General features: G+C 42.6%; 1 protein-coding gene across 1 annotated transcript in view; it reads right to left on the bottom strand.

The window, feature by feature from the left end:
* Positions 1-8,876: 8,876 nt before the first annotated feature.
* Positions 8,877-15,352, bottom strand: part of LOC142055669 (syntabulin-like) — a 52,664-nt gene continuing 46,188 nt past the window's right edge. The window contains 1 exon segment of the mRNA XM_075089788.1: positions 8,877-8,972. Within this exon segment, the coding sequence (XP_074945889.1) occupies positions 8,877-8,972 (96 nt within the window).

The raw sequence follows: 15,352 nt of genomic DNA on the forward strand, positions 1-15,352 counted from the left end.
TTGGAGGACCACTGCTTAGGGAGCTAACACCGTCCTGCCACAGCACTGCAATTGGCTGGGCAAGGTAGAACAGCTTAGGTATACTTGGTCTGCCAGGACAGTATGCAACCGCATCACATACGTATGTATGTATATGGAGCCAGTATATACATTTCTTACACAGATCCACACAATAACCATACATGCATGCCTGGAGTATAGCATCCCAGTCTGCTATTTATAGCCATTACAGATGGTTGGATACCCTGTGGCATGGTCTTCTGGCCTCAAAAGTCAAATTTTGCTTGCACTTGAGCATGTAATATTTTTCCTTCTATAAGAAAAAGCTCAAACTTTCCTGTGTGCATTTGATTGTCCATGTGCTATCTAAATGGTAAGGTTACAACGTAGAAAAAAGGAAGAAGTGTCAGTAATACCTGTGACAGGAACACTGACAGCTGAGCAGAACTGGATTCCTAAAACTCAGGATGCATCTGAGTTTAGTAAATCTTTTAAGCTAATTTAGTCTTTTTGTGTAAGCCTTTCTTATTTGCAACTTCACCACTCTTTCATAGCTGCCAAAATATAGAAACCACAGAACTACCTATCTTCTGACTCCATAAACATGACCTCTTAATATATATCTATGTGTGTGTATATATAGATATAAAAATCATTCTTGATGCTAGGTTTGCATATAGTCACCCAGTGAATCAGAGCTGTAAATGAAACAGCGCTGACAGAGACAGCTTGTCCTCAGAATGTAAAACACTTCAATTTGCTGAGCTTCCGTGCCTTCAAAAGCATCCTGTTACACAGCAAAGAGACAAAAACACAAAATAATATAAGTTCACCACTCCAGTGCAGCTGCTAGAGGAATAAGTAGCATGCTGTCCGTGTAGATAGCTTTATTTAGAGACCCCAAGGGAAGAGAGGGGGCCTGACTGCATAAGAACTTCCAGCAAAGCCATTAGAAACAGCTGGAAAAGTAGAGATAATTCAGTTGTAATGCCCTTTATTGAAAGAATCTGTATTTTTAAAAGACTAAGTTTAATTTATCTTAAAACTTTTAACTCACAGCTACATCTCCAGTTTCAATCTTTCACAGCATAAGCAGTAATATTTCTAGGAAACATTAATGCTACTTCTTTTCTATTTAATACGGGGTTGTTCCTGCAAGATTGTTTTTGTACACCACAAGCAATCTAGGAAAGAAAACCAGACTGCTCACATGCACGAACAAATGTAAGAAAAAGAAGCTGCACAGAAGTGATGAAGTCTTGCTTCAGCATTTCCGGCTTTTCTTCAGATAACACCCTTTAAAAAATGACCCATGTTGAGGGCAAAGGCTGCCAGCAGGGAATGTACTCAATTCACAGTGTCAAGCTCAGCTGACAGCGTGTTTTTGTTCCAGTCCCTGGCCTTTGACTTACTATGCGATTTACTATTACTATACATGAGACTCTTGCCTTGCACTTTGCTATAAATTTCACATCCAACAGTAACTGCGTAAATGCAGATATAATCCTGGGAGCAAGGATCAGGACTCTCCTCCACGTAGACTGCTCTATTCTTTGTGTGACAGAGAAGCTGCTCCCACGTGCTCTGCCGCTGCCCATGTCCGACAGATACCCTCTACTACCACGAGGTCTAAAGCCAGTGGAGGAAGCTGATGATGCTCTGTAGGTTGCAGTGGTTGAGAACTCTTGTGAGAGGTGTGGATTTGAACTCCTTTGGTCTAAGGAGGGCACTGAACTCAGATCTTTTCCCCGAGCTCTACTTGCTCAGCTGCCACACAGAACAGGGTGGGTGGTAGCACCAGTGCTGGCCGTAGTTCAAAGCAATGAAACGTGCTGGTTGCTGGCACTCACAGAGGTGGTCTGGCTCTGGTACAGAGGTTCAGAGTGAATGTGAGGCATGTGCATGGGCGCAAGCAGGGTACAAGTAGGTGGCCAAATCTGGGAGACGGGCATGCCTCTCTGGCCTCTCCTGTGGACTGGGAGAGGTGTGTTCCTGCCTGGCATGCTCTCTGCTGTGAATCTTGGATTGTAGTACCTAACCACCCCCTCTTATTTTATATGCAGTTTAGTCATCAAGCTCAGACTTGCAAGTTGTGCTCCCAGAATGACAGTGAGAACCTGAGCACAGCAATGCCTGGCATCAGCATCCCCTCCCCTATCCCACTGCGCTGGCCAAAGAAGCTATCACTTATCACTCTTGGGTGGACATCTACCTGACTGCTTGCCTGTGCTCTCTCATCAGACAGATCTGTTAATCATGTTGCAGCTGATTGCACAGCGCAGTAACAGCTGATAAATTGGCAGCTGGCAAACATGCAGTCAGAGAAGACGTGGAGCAAAACTTTCAGTGTGGGTGACCATCAACTGTTCAAACCTGCTGGGTGAGGGGACTTCCAGCTCAATACCAGGCAGAAGACTTTGGGGAAGAACTTCAACGCAGATCCTGCTTCCCTGCATTTAGATCTAAACTTGATTTTACTTGATCCCCTCAATTCATACTGCTGGTTGTGTGACCTAAACTAATTATGTATCTTGATTTTTGCTCATCTAGTTCACCTACTTTTCTTACTTTGGAAGAAAGTTTGTTATCAAATAATCAAAATTTATCTCATTAAGCAGTTTTCCAATCTCATCTAAATACTATAGCTTTGGTAGTAATCTGAACTGCATTCATGCAAAGTATAAGCACTGCAGATCTCAAAATAAATATGGAATGTGGCTTGTGTATGCTGTGAAACCACAGTCAGTCAAGCTCATCTCTAAAAACAGTCACTACAAACTAATTACTGAGATTGGCTGAGAGCCATCATGTAGACTCTGCATATCACTGTATCCTGAGCCAGCATTTTTCTTCATTGTTTTTAATTCATGGATTTGCAGAGCAGCCACGAGCAGATGTTGGAACAGACAAAGAGCATTACAAGGTGGTTTTTTTTCCTGCTTTATATACCTTACAGAGATTCTTCGTACGGAAATTAGCCTGACCTAATTATTTTTTGTGATTCTATATGCAGTTTGAGCTCTTCTAACACCACTTTAGAACAGCTGCCAGCAATTTTCCCTTCTCATCCCGAAATGACCTTTGTTGGGGGAACACATGTTCACGGAGAAGAGAACAGTCTGGACAACTTATCTTTCTGTTCAAACCAAAAGGCTCTTTCGATCAGAGATGGAAGGATGCTACTTTGCTACTCCAACCTCATTAGAAACATTGAGACTGGAGGTTCAAGAAATACCAATAGATGTATAACATGATACTCAACTTGTATATGACAGTTTTGGAAAAACCGCCGTGAAGTGTAAATCCACCTACGGACAAGTCTTTAATAAGGAAGCATGTGGTGTCACCTCAGGAGTTTTCTCATATACCTGGCAGTACTACCTGGTGTGCTTGAATAGAAATGAATAGGCTGGTCAGAAGTACTTTTAGAAGCTGGAAAACACCATCTTTGGCAGGGATGACTTAACAGGACACAGAAAGGGAGTGAACTCGGTCATAGACTAGATCAACATCCCAGCCGTCCCGTTATGTTGGTGGCAGAAGTTTAACAAAGGGCTTTCAGAGGCCTCTTCAACACATCTCCTAAATCTGGTTCCAATGCACAAGGAGGAGAGAGGCTGGCTGGTGCACAGCAACAAACCCCGCAGGCATGCATTCACAGCAGCAAATGCTGCAGGTATGTGTCCACAGCATATATGCAAACGCACGAAATCACATGCTCAACCTGATTCAGCTGAAAGCTTTTGCACAATCACCCTTAATATAAGGCACATGGTTTTCATTCTAATGTGCATAAAACATTTTAAATCAGTTTTACATGTTTTCAACAGGGAAGAGAAAACCACCAGAATGAGAAACATATCTGAGAGGTAACTAACTAAGCAGCCCTGCAATCCCAGGATCAAAAGCAAAATTTGTCATAAAGCTAGTCAAACATTTACTGTAACGCACACCTTGAAATTATTACAAAAAACTAATAGAGATCAAGTGCCATCTACTGAAACGAACAGTAAAACCCTACCCAGTATATTGATAGGTTGCCTAAACTATATTTCTATAGTTATAAAGAAAGACAAGGTGGGTCTCAAAGCAATGAATGTCAAGTTACGACTGCTGTCATTTGCTTGTTTTTCCCCCCAGTAGCACTCTTAGCATTAAGGAACACTAAGGACAGACATGAAGCCTGTGCTTTTTCAGCCTATTAATCCTTGAGGGTTTGCGGTCACACCGTATTCTGCCAACTTGAACAAAGACTCACAGCGTGCCAGGTGCCCAGACTTCGAAAGCCAACAACTTCCTATTACTTAGAGAATTTCAGAAGGGAGGAACAGACGACCTGTAATGAAATGCCTCAACATGGAAGCAAGACAAGGCTTGTAATCCAAATAAAATACAAAACAAACTCTGCAGAATTTTCATTTCCTTTAAACACAACTTACATAACAGTACACCTAAGATACGGTATTATAAGGTACATCTACTGTTTTGTTACAACACATTAAAAGTAATACATTTCAAGCTCCTTGGGGAAGCGATGTCCACCTTGCAGCGGCTGGAGCAGGATTTATGAAAGGATGCCAGGGCCCCAGCTCCACGGGGGGAATTTTGGAAGTAGCACTCTCCCTATCTGCCACCTCACTTGAGAAATCCCGCTCTCAATCAGCAGAGTGTCTCAGCTATGTGAAACTCTTGTTTCTGGGCATGCCTAGAAGCAGGTCAGCTTTAAAAGAGCTCGGTGCCTGGCTCCTCTCCAAAGACCAGGCTGGGTGTTTCACACTACACAAAAGACATCAGGGTCCACACAAAAGCAGCCCAAGGAAAGCTCTCTTCTGCTCTCTGCTTTACTGGAGAAAGGATCCACCTGGGATTTGCAGGGCCAGATTTAGCTTTGAACTGGGAGGAGGCTGCACATCATCTCCCCATCACACCACCTGGGACACGCACTGCGTCCAGCTGTAAGAACCAGGGGAGGAGATGGGGTTCCTGTCCTCTCAGCTTATCGGGGCCTTCTCCAGCTCCTCCACAGATTCACCCAGTTTAGGGTGCCTGCACGTCTTTGTCACCCGTTGCTACATACATAGTGGAATCCAAACAGGCCTGAATTTCCCACAGCTCCCCTGCCTCCATCAGGAGACCCTGCCTAACCCCTGCAGCCAACACACCTGAGAAAAGTAAGTTCTACAATCTAGAGTTTTGGGCAAAGTTGGGCAACCTCTGTCTAGTTGCTCTATCAGATGCTGGGTTTTATTTTCTTTTCATAATTGTGGTTTATTTATTGGAACAGGGACTGGGCATGCATTTCCCCCTTCTTCCAGGCTCTTCCTAATCTCGGAATCATAACGACAGGTGAGGACCAAAAGAGATTGAAGGCATCTAAAACACAGCTTCCCCAGGATTTATATAGCTAGGTACGTAAAAGCAAGCAAATGTTCAAAATGCCACCGCTATCTGCAAAGTCCTGCTTAGTTGTTTATGGCTGAGTTTCCACTGTTGAGCCCATTAACCACCAACTTCCCCAATGTCCATATACCACAGTGAAACCAAATCAGTCAGATTTGCATGGCTAAGATAAAGACGTTCCCTTAGCTTTCTATGCCTGCATACAAATACAGATATATAAACAGAAGGAATATAGAGACATATCCACTCAACACTGCTCAAAAAGAATTAAAAGATGTCACTCTAAAGCACACAAAAAAAATTTCTGAGTGATTTGGTCACCAAAAAACAAAGTTCAGAGAGCACTGAAACTATTTCTGATTTTAATTCAAACACGGCCAGATAGTGGAAAAAGAGAATTTTCTACTTTCTGTCTGAAATGATGCTTAAATTTTGAGAACTGTCAAATTCCTTTCTTCTTTTAAAAAAGGGGTACAAATATTTTGATATTTTTATTGCTTTAATTTAACTAATTCCTAATTAAAACTAAATCCTTTCCATTTTTTAATTTTAAAAAAATTACATTTAAAAATTAAAATTAAATAAATTGATTTAATTAAATAAATTTAAAATATAAAATTTAAAATTTAAAAATAAATTTAAAATTTATTGAATTAAGTACATTAATTAAAGCCTTAAAATATCTCTAAGCATTCTAAATATTTTAGATTGAAGATTGTCTTTGTTCAGTCTGAGAGAAAGGCTTTCTTTAATGTTTTGATTTGGTCAACAACAATGATGACAGGATTACAGGGCACTGTTTATGAAGGAAGATTAAGGGAATACAATTTGTGTATTCTAATCAGTCTGGCAACACTCTATCATGGGGAGGAGGAATACAGCTGGAAAACTGTAAAGAAAACCATTTAACAGCAACACAGGATTCTGGCTTTTGCTGCATTTGCTGCAGTAGATACACAAACTGCAAAGCCTGCTCCAGCTTGACCTCACACATATTTTAAAACAGATACTTAAGAGCGTGCAGTGTGTGTAGCATCGGTTTCTCTTATTTGACTCATATTCCATAACGAATGAGCAGAAGAGAGAAAAAAAGCTTCTTAAATATAAAAAAGACTTTTTTTTTTTTTTACTAAAGATCACAGCTCTTGCCATCTTCCATACCTGCCTCAACTCTGACCTCTAAACCTCAGTGCCCTTCTTACGCCAGGAGCTCAGCCATCTTTTCCAGATGGAGGAGGAGCATGTCCCCACAGTCCCCAGGAGACCTGCATCTCTATCAAAAGGCATTTGGCACTAAAAGGTGAATTGGCTGGCACAGGTCTCACCTTGTCCAACAGCCCAGCGGCTGAGGTGCTCCCTGCAAAAGTCCCATATCTGCATCCCCTACTTACTCAGATTTGCAGTTGGAGCCGTGGCTTTCTCACGGACCACGCGCGAGGCTGAGCTTGAGGTTGCAGGCGTCCTGAGGCGAGAATCTCCCTTTAACAGTTGGCGTCCCACTTTCAGGAGATCTGGAGTGGTATCAGGACAATTAATGGGCCAGAGAGAGAGAGAGAGAGAGAAGAGTTATGGTGTGCCTGCTGGGTACTTGGCTTCAAACCCCCAATACAAGAGTAACTAGATTATACAAAGTGGAAGAGCTTCCCTGGGAGCAGACTCCCTGCATCCCCTCAGCCTGCTCAGCGGCCTGCTACTAGGGTACTTGTCTCCTTTGTGCTCAAGTCCAGCCTCCAAAAGAGGCAAACAGACCTAAGTAGAAGTTTCTTTTCCCTTTACTGAACTAAGTAACAGGCATCTCCTTTTAATGTTCTTTTCCTTTGTGAGGAAGGACATAAGCACCTAAGTGCGCAAGATTTGTGCCCGAGACCCTGAATTGTAGGTGGCCTGTGCCACCAGCCCAGAGCTGAGCAGATCATTGCTTAGGACAGATGGGATTCAGGCTTTCGCCTTTTACTTGCCCATTCCTCCTTTGTAACTTGCTGACTTCTTTTCGGGATCCTCTATTATCTCTGTGATGTCTGGGTGCCTGCTGCAGCCCGGTATCCTTCTGAACAAAAGGAGATATATGTCTTGAGGGGCCTCAGCCCAACCAAGCAACATCAACAATAATTTTTTAGAAAGGGTGGATCATACAATCTGTGACATTTTTCTAGAACACTTTAATTTAACAGGAACTTGCAGATTTGGGTTCAAAAATACAAAAACACTTGAAAGCCAAAACAGTCTTTGCAGGTGCTACTTTGTTTATTCTTCTTTGAAAGAAATACGTGGCCCTTTGAATATGTTATCCACACCAATTCAACTCAATTTGTTGAAATTCAAACTCTAAATCTAAAACATATAAAAATCCTAAATAAAAAACCATACCGCTATGCTCATAATTTTTCAAAGATGGTTTTTCAGCATCTTTTGCTGAAAATATTTGTCTTCCAATTATATTCCGTTCTTATCTCTTGGAAGTTATACAGCACTTTTTTCACTTCAGTGCAATTCAGTTAGCTTATACCCTAAAAATTCTTCACTCCTGCTAACAAAATTCACGGTGCAACGGGAGATACAGGCTGTCCATGTGCAATGCTAGGTGCCTTGGGCAGCGGTCCTCAGAAACAGGACAAACGGACAGTGCCCAAGCCTATGAGGGATGAACAGGAGAGGAAGAGGCATCTAATTAGACTTACTTGAAGATCCAAGCGTGATCTTCAAACACAAACTTTCTTCCGCAAATGAATGTCTAAGACTGGGTTTCCTTTCTGTTAAACAAAACAAAAACAAAAACAAAACAAAACAAAACAAAAAAAAAAAAGAAAAGAAAAAGAAAAGAGACAGAAACCGTACTTGGCTTCAGTAAAGGCTAACAGCAGAGCTGTCATAGACCTGATGAGGAACACAGGAGATTGGGGTGGGATTCATCTGACTAAGCATGGATGTCTCTAATGTAGACACCCATGTCTGAGCCAGCCTCGGTCCCATATTTAGGCAACCGAGAGTTCGTCAATATAACCAGTGAGTTCAAGGTACTCCCTCACCCCCGAAACAGCTCCCACAACGGCCAGGAGAGAAATGGCAGATTCACCTGTTCAAGCTGTTCCACTTCTGACCAGCGATGGGACCAGTCACTGGAGCAGACAAGGGGGGCGCCCCCCCATCTGCAGCCCACAGCTCCTGAAGGTTGTCTAAGGAGACCCGTAGATTCGGTTTTCACCTCTTCTGAATCACAAATACCGAGGGATTTACCCCAGGCAGAGGAGCCCCAGCGGGATCCGCCGCCTGCGCTGGGTCCGTTGACCCAACTGGCAGGGACCGGTCAAAAACTGCCACAGGGGGGACCCAGGCGTTCCGATGCACGCGGAGGGGGCTGGGCTATGCAAATGAGGGAACCCCCCAGCAGCCGCTTCCCCCCTGCTGCCAGCCGCCAGACCTCACAGCACCAGCTGCTACAACACACCAAGCCTTCACAGGGTGACGCCTCTCTGTGCTCAACTCCGGGATGCAAGCTTCAAGGTTAGCGCGGGCTTCAGCCTGGGCACGGCATCCTCGCTCATGGAGGGCGACATGTGCGTGCTCATTTCCCTCTGAAAGAGTTAAAAATAACATTAGAAACCCTCAAGCTGACACAACAACATCTTCAACTCGTTTAAACTAGACACAGGAGATGTTTCTGTGATCCTAGTTTTTAAGAACAAAAATACATGCTTTTTTGAGCCTTCAGCCGTTTTAATGCTGCCTGTACTCCAGCAGTGCTTATTGAGAATGAAATCCATGTGCAGAAAAAGTAAGGATCTCCCTTAGCTGCCTGTGTCTGGGTACCTATTGGTGCTCAGTTAATATCTGGAAGTGTCTTAGACTGGAATCATTTTTGTGTAGAAATGGAGGGCTGTGTTCCGTTAAGTAACAGGGAAGACTATATCCTGTGACCTTTTCTCTGGTGGCTTGGTATTTATGTGTAGCAGTTGAAATAAGCCCAATATGGCTTCCTGGACACCAAAGCGTTCTGGAAGACAGTGCTGAGCAGTAGGCTACTAGTGCCTGCAAAGTTCCTGTAGTCTCTTTCTTCCCCACTCCCCAGCAGATTCTGGGCTGAGATGCACCCAAATTTTCCAGGCAGTGATCAACATAGTGGACGATAAAATGGGATTTTCCTTTAAACTGGATTTTCAGTTAATTGAATTTAGTTAGAACTTGGTTGCTTCTGCAAATTGTAGATACCTATCTGCACCTTTAGACTTTCTAAATGCCAACGAATTTATTTTTTTTCCCAACAGGAACAGTCAAGCTAAATGCTCTTTGGCTGAATAAGCAGCACTGTATAAAATGTCTCGTGTGTGAAAATGTTTTTTGTGCATTTATAATCGTGTTGAAGTAAAAGAATAGTATGAAGTCGTTCTTCTTACAGTTATTCAGTAGGTCTACAGTAAGTAAAAACACGCTGGAATAAGAAGGTCTGCTAAGAGTGTGCTAACAGTGATTATAATTAGTGTTCTGTTAACCAGTGAGTTGGGTTTTTCCGGGCATAAATTGTGTTAGGAATGCAAAGCAAGGCTGACATCAGGAATGAATACTTCCCTGGTTTAAACAGCTTGCATCATTCCATCCAAACTCCGCTCAAATTCTTGCTTTGGAACCCAGAAAGAATGAGTCACCTGTGGCTGTAGTTCATCATAGGTGCCTCTTTATTGAGAAACGAAACCTTTTCTGAGCCTGAAAGGTCGTAGCTTTATGTTGAATACGCATAGGAAGTTTGGAATAGAGATCAATGTTTGGAATAATGACCAAGTAAAAGAGCAGTGAAAAGGTAATCACTTTGTGGTTGTATTTATTGCTTGTATTTATTTTTCAGTGACTTCAGTTCCTCTGTCTGAGGTAATGTGAAGGTCTCCTCTCATTTGGATGCTACTGGAGTCCAATAAAATTACTCAGCCAGCGGAGTGCATGGAAACCACCTCTCTGTGCAGAGGAGTTGTGTGTTGTGCAGTTTATAGGGTGGGGCAGAAACATGATCTGCTGTGACTGTCCTCGCTTCAGAATTGCAAATGAATAGCAGCACTGCTTAACGCCTCATGTGGCTTTTTGGAATACCGCTGCCTTTACATGCAGGCTAGTGCGCATATACCGTCTTCCTTTCTGCATCAGTTCAGAGGTGCAGGGAACATACAAAAATCTGCTACTGTAAAGTGGCAAACATTATTACTCTGCATATGCTAGACTGACAGCACTGTCACCTACCTGGCCTTCTGGTGGAATGTACAACAGTGGGACATCACCTCAAAAACACCGTTGGGAATTCCGTTAACTTGGGAGGTAGATCCTGATGCAAATTACTAATTTCATTCTTCCATGACAGACAGCAGAGCAGCTTAACAGAGCATAGGGAAACTTCTGGCCATTAATAATCAATGAAGGGAAACCGTGAAGGTACTGAATAAGTGCAGTCCCTCTCCTGTCCTGCCCAGTCCAAAGATAATATGAAGCCTTTGTACCTCAAATACTTCTAAGTTTTGTGTGCCCAGTTTGTCCATAGTTGGCATCTACCAGACACGGCTGCATCCAATGATGACAGCTTTTAATTCTCTGCATTTTACACACTTATGTGGATGCGGACGCGTAGTTTAGGCATGTTGAAAGTTAACTCCTTACGGCCTTGTCAATGAGAATTCTTGATTCTCTTTTAATAAGCACATCTATATTCTTTACCGAATCTGTGTTAAATTCCACCTTTTCAAACTAATGAAGCTTCATTTTTATTTTTAAGTCCTCTTGCAAGCAGCTTGACAGATTTTTCTAATCTAATAAACTGAATGCGAAGCTGGAGTGACCTCCTAACATCATTCTGTTACTACTTATGCAATCGAGGAGAGAGCTGCAACGTGCCACTTGGAGTATGGATCCAGTTGTTGCCCCGGCGCCACTCAGTGATGTGTTCTAGCTGAAGTGGGGAATAAAACAAGTGGATTTGGGGGTTACTTTTTTCCTTTGCTCTAGTCAGCCATGTATTTGTTGAAATTAGAAACCTATTTCTGTCGACAGATTCTCTGAGCTAGCAGGTAATGATGTCTGGGGTTTTATAGCAGTGATAAGAAGTAATGCTAAAAGGATACACAACTGTAGACTTTAATATTTTTTTCCTTAAAGGCTATTGTTTCTATCTGTACTGAGCAATAGAATACAACACAGATGCTGAATACCTGAAAAGGAACATTAGAAGTTGTCACCTCATCTGATCATGAAGAAAATGTTTGTAGTACTTGCATTACAAAGAGGATAGCTTCTGATGCCTCTGCTGAGGGGAAGGAGGGACACAAGCCAATGTCCTAGGCAAGTCAAATTGTTTTGGTCTGATTTTGAAAAAGACAGCTAGTATTGTTACTTGAAGCATTAGATTTGTCTAAATAGCTCTGGGCCTTACAACTGTCCTACGTTCCCCCTGACACACTGAATCCTTGAGAACTGAGTGGCTTTTAGATTGTAAAATATTTGGGCAAATTATTAATTATAACCCATTTCTGACAGGAACTTAAAGTATGCTGAAAATTGGACTCGTGTTCTTTAGCAGTTCACATTTTCTTTAATTGCAGACAACAACAGGTAGCAGAAAGGGGAAAAAAAAAAAAAGAGAAGCAGTGCAGCAACGAAAGAAAATGGGGGAAGAAGCCCAAAGGCTAATGAAAGAAGAAGAAAACAAAACTGATGTAGAAGTGTCCGGACACAAGCCAGGCATCAGTGGCACAGTGCCAATGAAAAAGAGAATTTCAGCTCTACAACATACATATTGGTATTGATTTAAGTATTTCTAGGGCTGCAGCATTTCTAGGACTCCAACCGTTTGGTTTCAGTACGTTCTTCAGGGCATCTTGGAAGGCAGGGTTCTCTCCGAATATCTTCAACGACTAGTAGGTGGTTATTAAAGGAGAGAAAAAGCCCACAGAAAATCATGCCTTGATGGAATGAAGTTTCCTGCAATAGTCCTATTCCAGCACCCTTCTTTGCAGCAAAAGTGATTGAGCAAGGATGTTGACTGAAAGACATCCTTAATGAATAGTTCAAGCCTAGAGAAAAGAATGGAAATACCTAAGAGTGTGGTAAATCTCCTGTATTGTCTGTGCTTACCCGAAACATCTAATTAAACAGTTTTAAAGAACCCTTTGCTTCCTGCCTGATCGAGAATGTCTGCTTTTGCCTTTCCATAAAGGTATTTATAAATGTTTCACATTTTTCCATGGGAGATAATATTGACGCGTGCAGAAGAAAATTACTTGTTAAAGGTGACTACAGCTCTCAACGTACTCCTGGTAGAGTAGGCTCTGGTAGAGCACAAGTTACAGCTGAACACAAAAGTGGATTTCTTGTCACTTTGTCACTTGCAGCCCCTGTGCTACCATGCCCCTTTACAACACTACAGTGGTTAACAGCAGGGGCATCGCTACACAGCAGTGGTGCGTGCTGCTCCTTTCTTACGAAGGCTAATGTTGTGAACGTAGGGGAGCAATTCAATTGCTTACTTGTATTGGTAAATTTGTATTTCTAGCAGAAATTCTTCTACTTCCTACATTAAGGGGGAAAAAAATCTCACGCTGTATACTTGTTGCATAGGTAGTACAACTGAAAAAAAGGTGTCCTCCTGTGAATACATCTAAGTGTGAAAATTCTCAGTTCAGTTAACAGCACTTCTCAGGTTCCATTTTTGTACACTTACTGTATGTATTTACAGTGGGATTCCTGTCAGAAAAGCGTGCAAGGTAAATAGGCAGTAGAAGACAACAGTAGTTTAATGAAGAAGAAAAGTTAATGTCTGCTGGAGGGCAAGGTGTGTGGGAGGAGGAGGGTCCATGTGGTTATTAGGTGCAGCTCAGAACTTCAGTGAATACCTCCTGCATCTTCTGCTGTGCGGATGCTATTATCCCTGAATTCATGGGCTGTCTTGTGGCAGATGAGCGAGGACAGCAAATCCTGTGCCTGAGACGGGTTCCCTGTGTATCCAGGGTCCTGTGAAGTTGTAACAGAATGGGAAGGGGCGGGGGGACTAGATCACCTCTGCCTCGAAAAATAGAATTTTTAACTAAGTTGTAAGACACAAGTTCTGCTTAAAAGAGAAGCACTTGAGAAAGTAAAGACAGTAAGACTTACTCTGAATGGCCTTTGTCATGGAGAAAAGTTTTAAAAAATATTTAGTATGCTTGTTGTGCTGCTTAAAATCTTGCACAGACCAAGTGATTTGACAGCAATTTTCAGACATTAAAGAAGTCATTGAGAAATGTGAAATTTTAAAATACCTTTTAGAAAGCAACAATATGCACTTTTGTGTGTATCTTCTGCGCAAGTGTTCTGGCTGGAGTAGAATCGATGACTACAGTCTGTCCAGACTGAACAGCAGTATGGCAAGCAAATCTGCTCCTAGTACACACCTCTAAAGTATCTGATGGTGGATTGGAGATAAGAAGAAAGTCTGTGAATAAGCTTTAATAGCAATCCGCGTCTGTCCTTTTAACCACACAGATGAAGCAAGGAGGCACATGTCGTAATTCTTTCCCTATTGCTGACACAGGGCAGGGAAACCTACTACCTGTTGCCTAGTTTAGGTTGGAAGCGACATCGCATCTTTCTAAAAAAATTAGTTTAGTGCTTACTATTGCTATTTCTGAGACAATGTAAAATAGGTGCAAATAGATGTTATTTATTAAAAATAACAAAACATTGGCTAGTTAAGAAGTTAGAAACAAAGCCCCTGACTGCGTCATGAGAATGCTCGTGTTTTTTGAGCCTTCAGCCGTTTTAAAAACGATTAGGTGCTGCCACCTCCTGCACATCAGCCCTCCTGCGTTGCTTTGCCCTCTCCTGCTGCGTACTCACACTGTTTTGCTGTTCTTCCCTCCATTTCCCTGCCTGTACTTGAGCACAACTGCTCTAGGAATTGCTCCCATCTACTCTACCAAGTCCTGACATAATGCCAGAAAGGGTACAGTGCTCTCGTAGCTAGTAGTCTGTATGTCAAAACAGCATGCATTTGTTTCATATGTTTTCCTGCGCTATAGTTGCTTGTGTTTGCAATGCCCCATGTTCATTTGTCTGAAGGGTTTTGGAGGAAAATGCTCCCCTGTTCTGCTCATGTAGGACATAAATAAAACAGTGGTTCAATTTTAGCGCATTTCTAGCAGTTGGGATTTAGGTGAGGTAGTTGATTTGGGGGGGGAAAGAAGGCAAAATGAGGAAGTGATCAGAAGTGAAGAAGAGCCTTGTGAGTGGGTGGACCTAAGTAAGCATGCAGGTGAATCTCTGGTGAGGCGGTGGGCAGTGCCTGTGCCTCGGTGTTTTCAGCAGCTGAGAGGCATGTTGGGTACCTCTTCAGCTGAATATTAAAGAAAGGCTTCTTTGAGCCTGCATTAGAAAGAGAAATAGAGAAATGCATAATGGGATTATCAATAGGTGTTGCTTCAACCAGGGAAGGAGCCGCCTTGGTTCCTATGCTACCCTGTAAGCATGAATTCAAGCAGCCACCTGCTACCTGACCCTTAACCTATGCCCTGCTTGTCCTCCCCACCTGCACACTTTGAGGCAAGACTTCAATTCTTGCCTCAGTATGGTATGAACAATTTCTCAACTCAGAAAAAGGAGGAGGTTTTATTGAACTCTTTGGAGGCTAATGGTCCTCCCCTAGCTGCTCCATACAGCAGCAGCAGGATCCAGGTGAATCATGGCTAAGAGTAAAGCCAAATATTAGATGGGGAAAAATCAAGGTGGTACATTTGTCACAACAACTGGGATAGCCTCTGTGGATCGGGGAGCAAAGGCCAGTCCCACAAAGTCTGGGACTGGAGCATTTATCGTGGTACTTCAGGCCTCTTCTTACAAAGGGTACCTTGAGCTGTCTACATGCTTGCAGGATGGAGGAGGAAAGGTGGCAGCTTGGAAGCGAGCTGTATTTCAGGTAGAGATCAGAGCACGGACTTCTATCAGGAAT

This window comes from Phalacrocorax aristotelis, chromosome 3, assembly GCF_949628215.1.
Source record: "Phalacrocorax aristotelis chromosome 3, bGulAri2.1, whole genome shotgun sequence".
Lineage (NCBI taxonomy): Eukaryota > Metazoa > Chordata > Aves > Suliformes > Phalacrocoracidae > Phalacrocorax > Phalacrocorax aristotelis.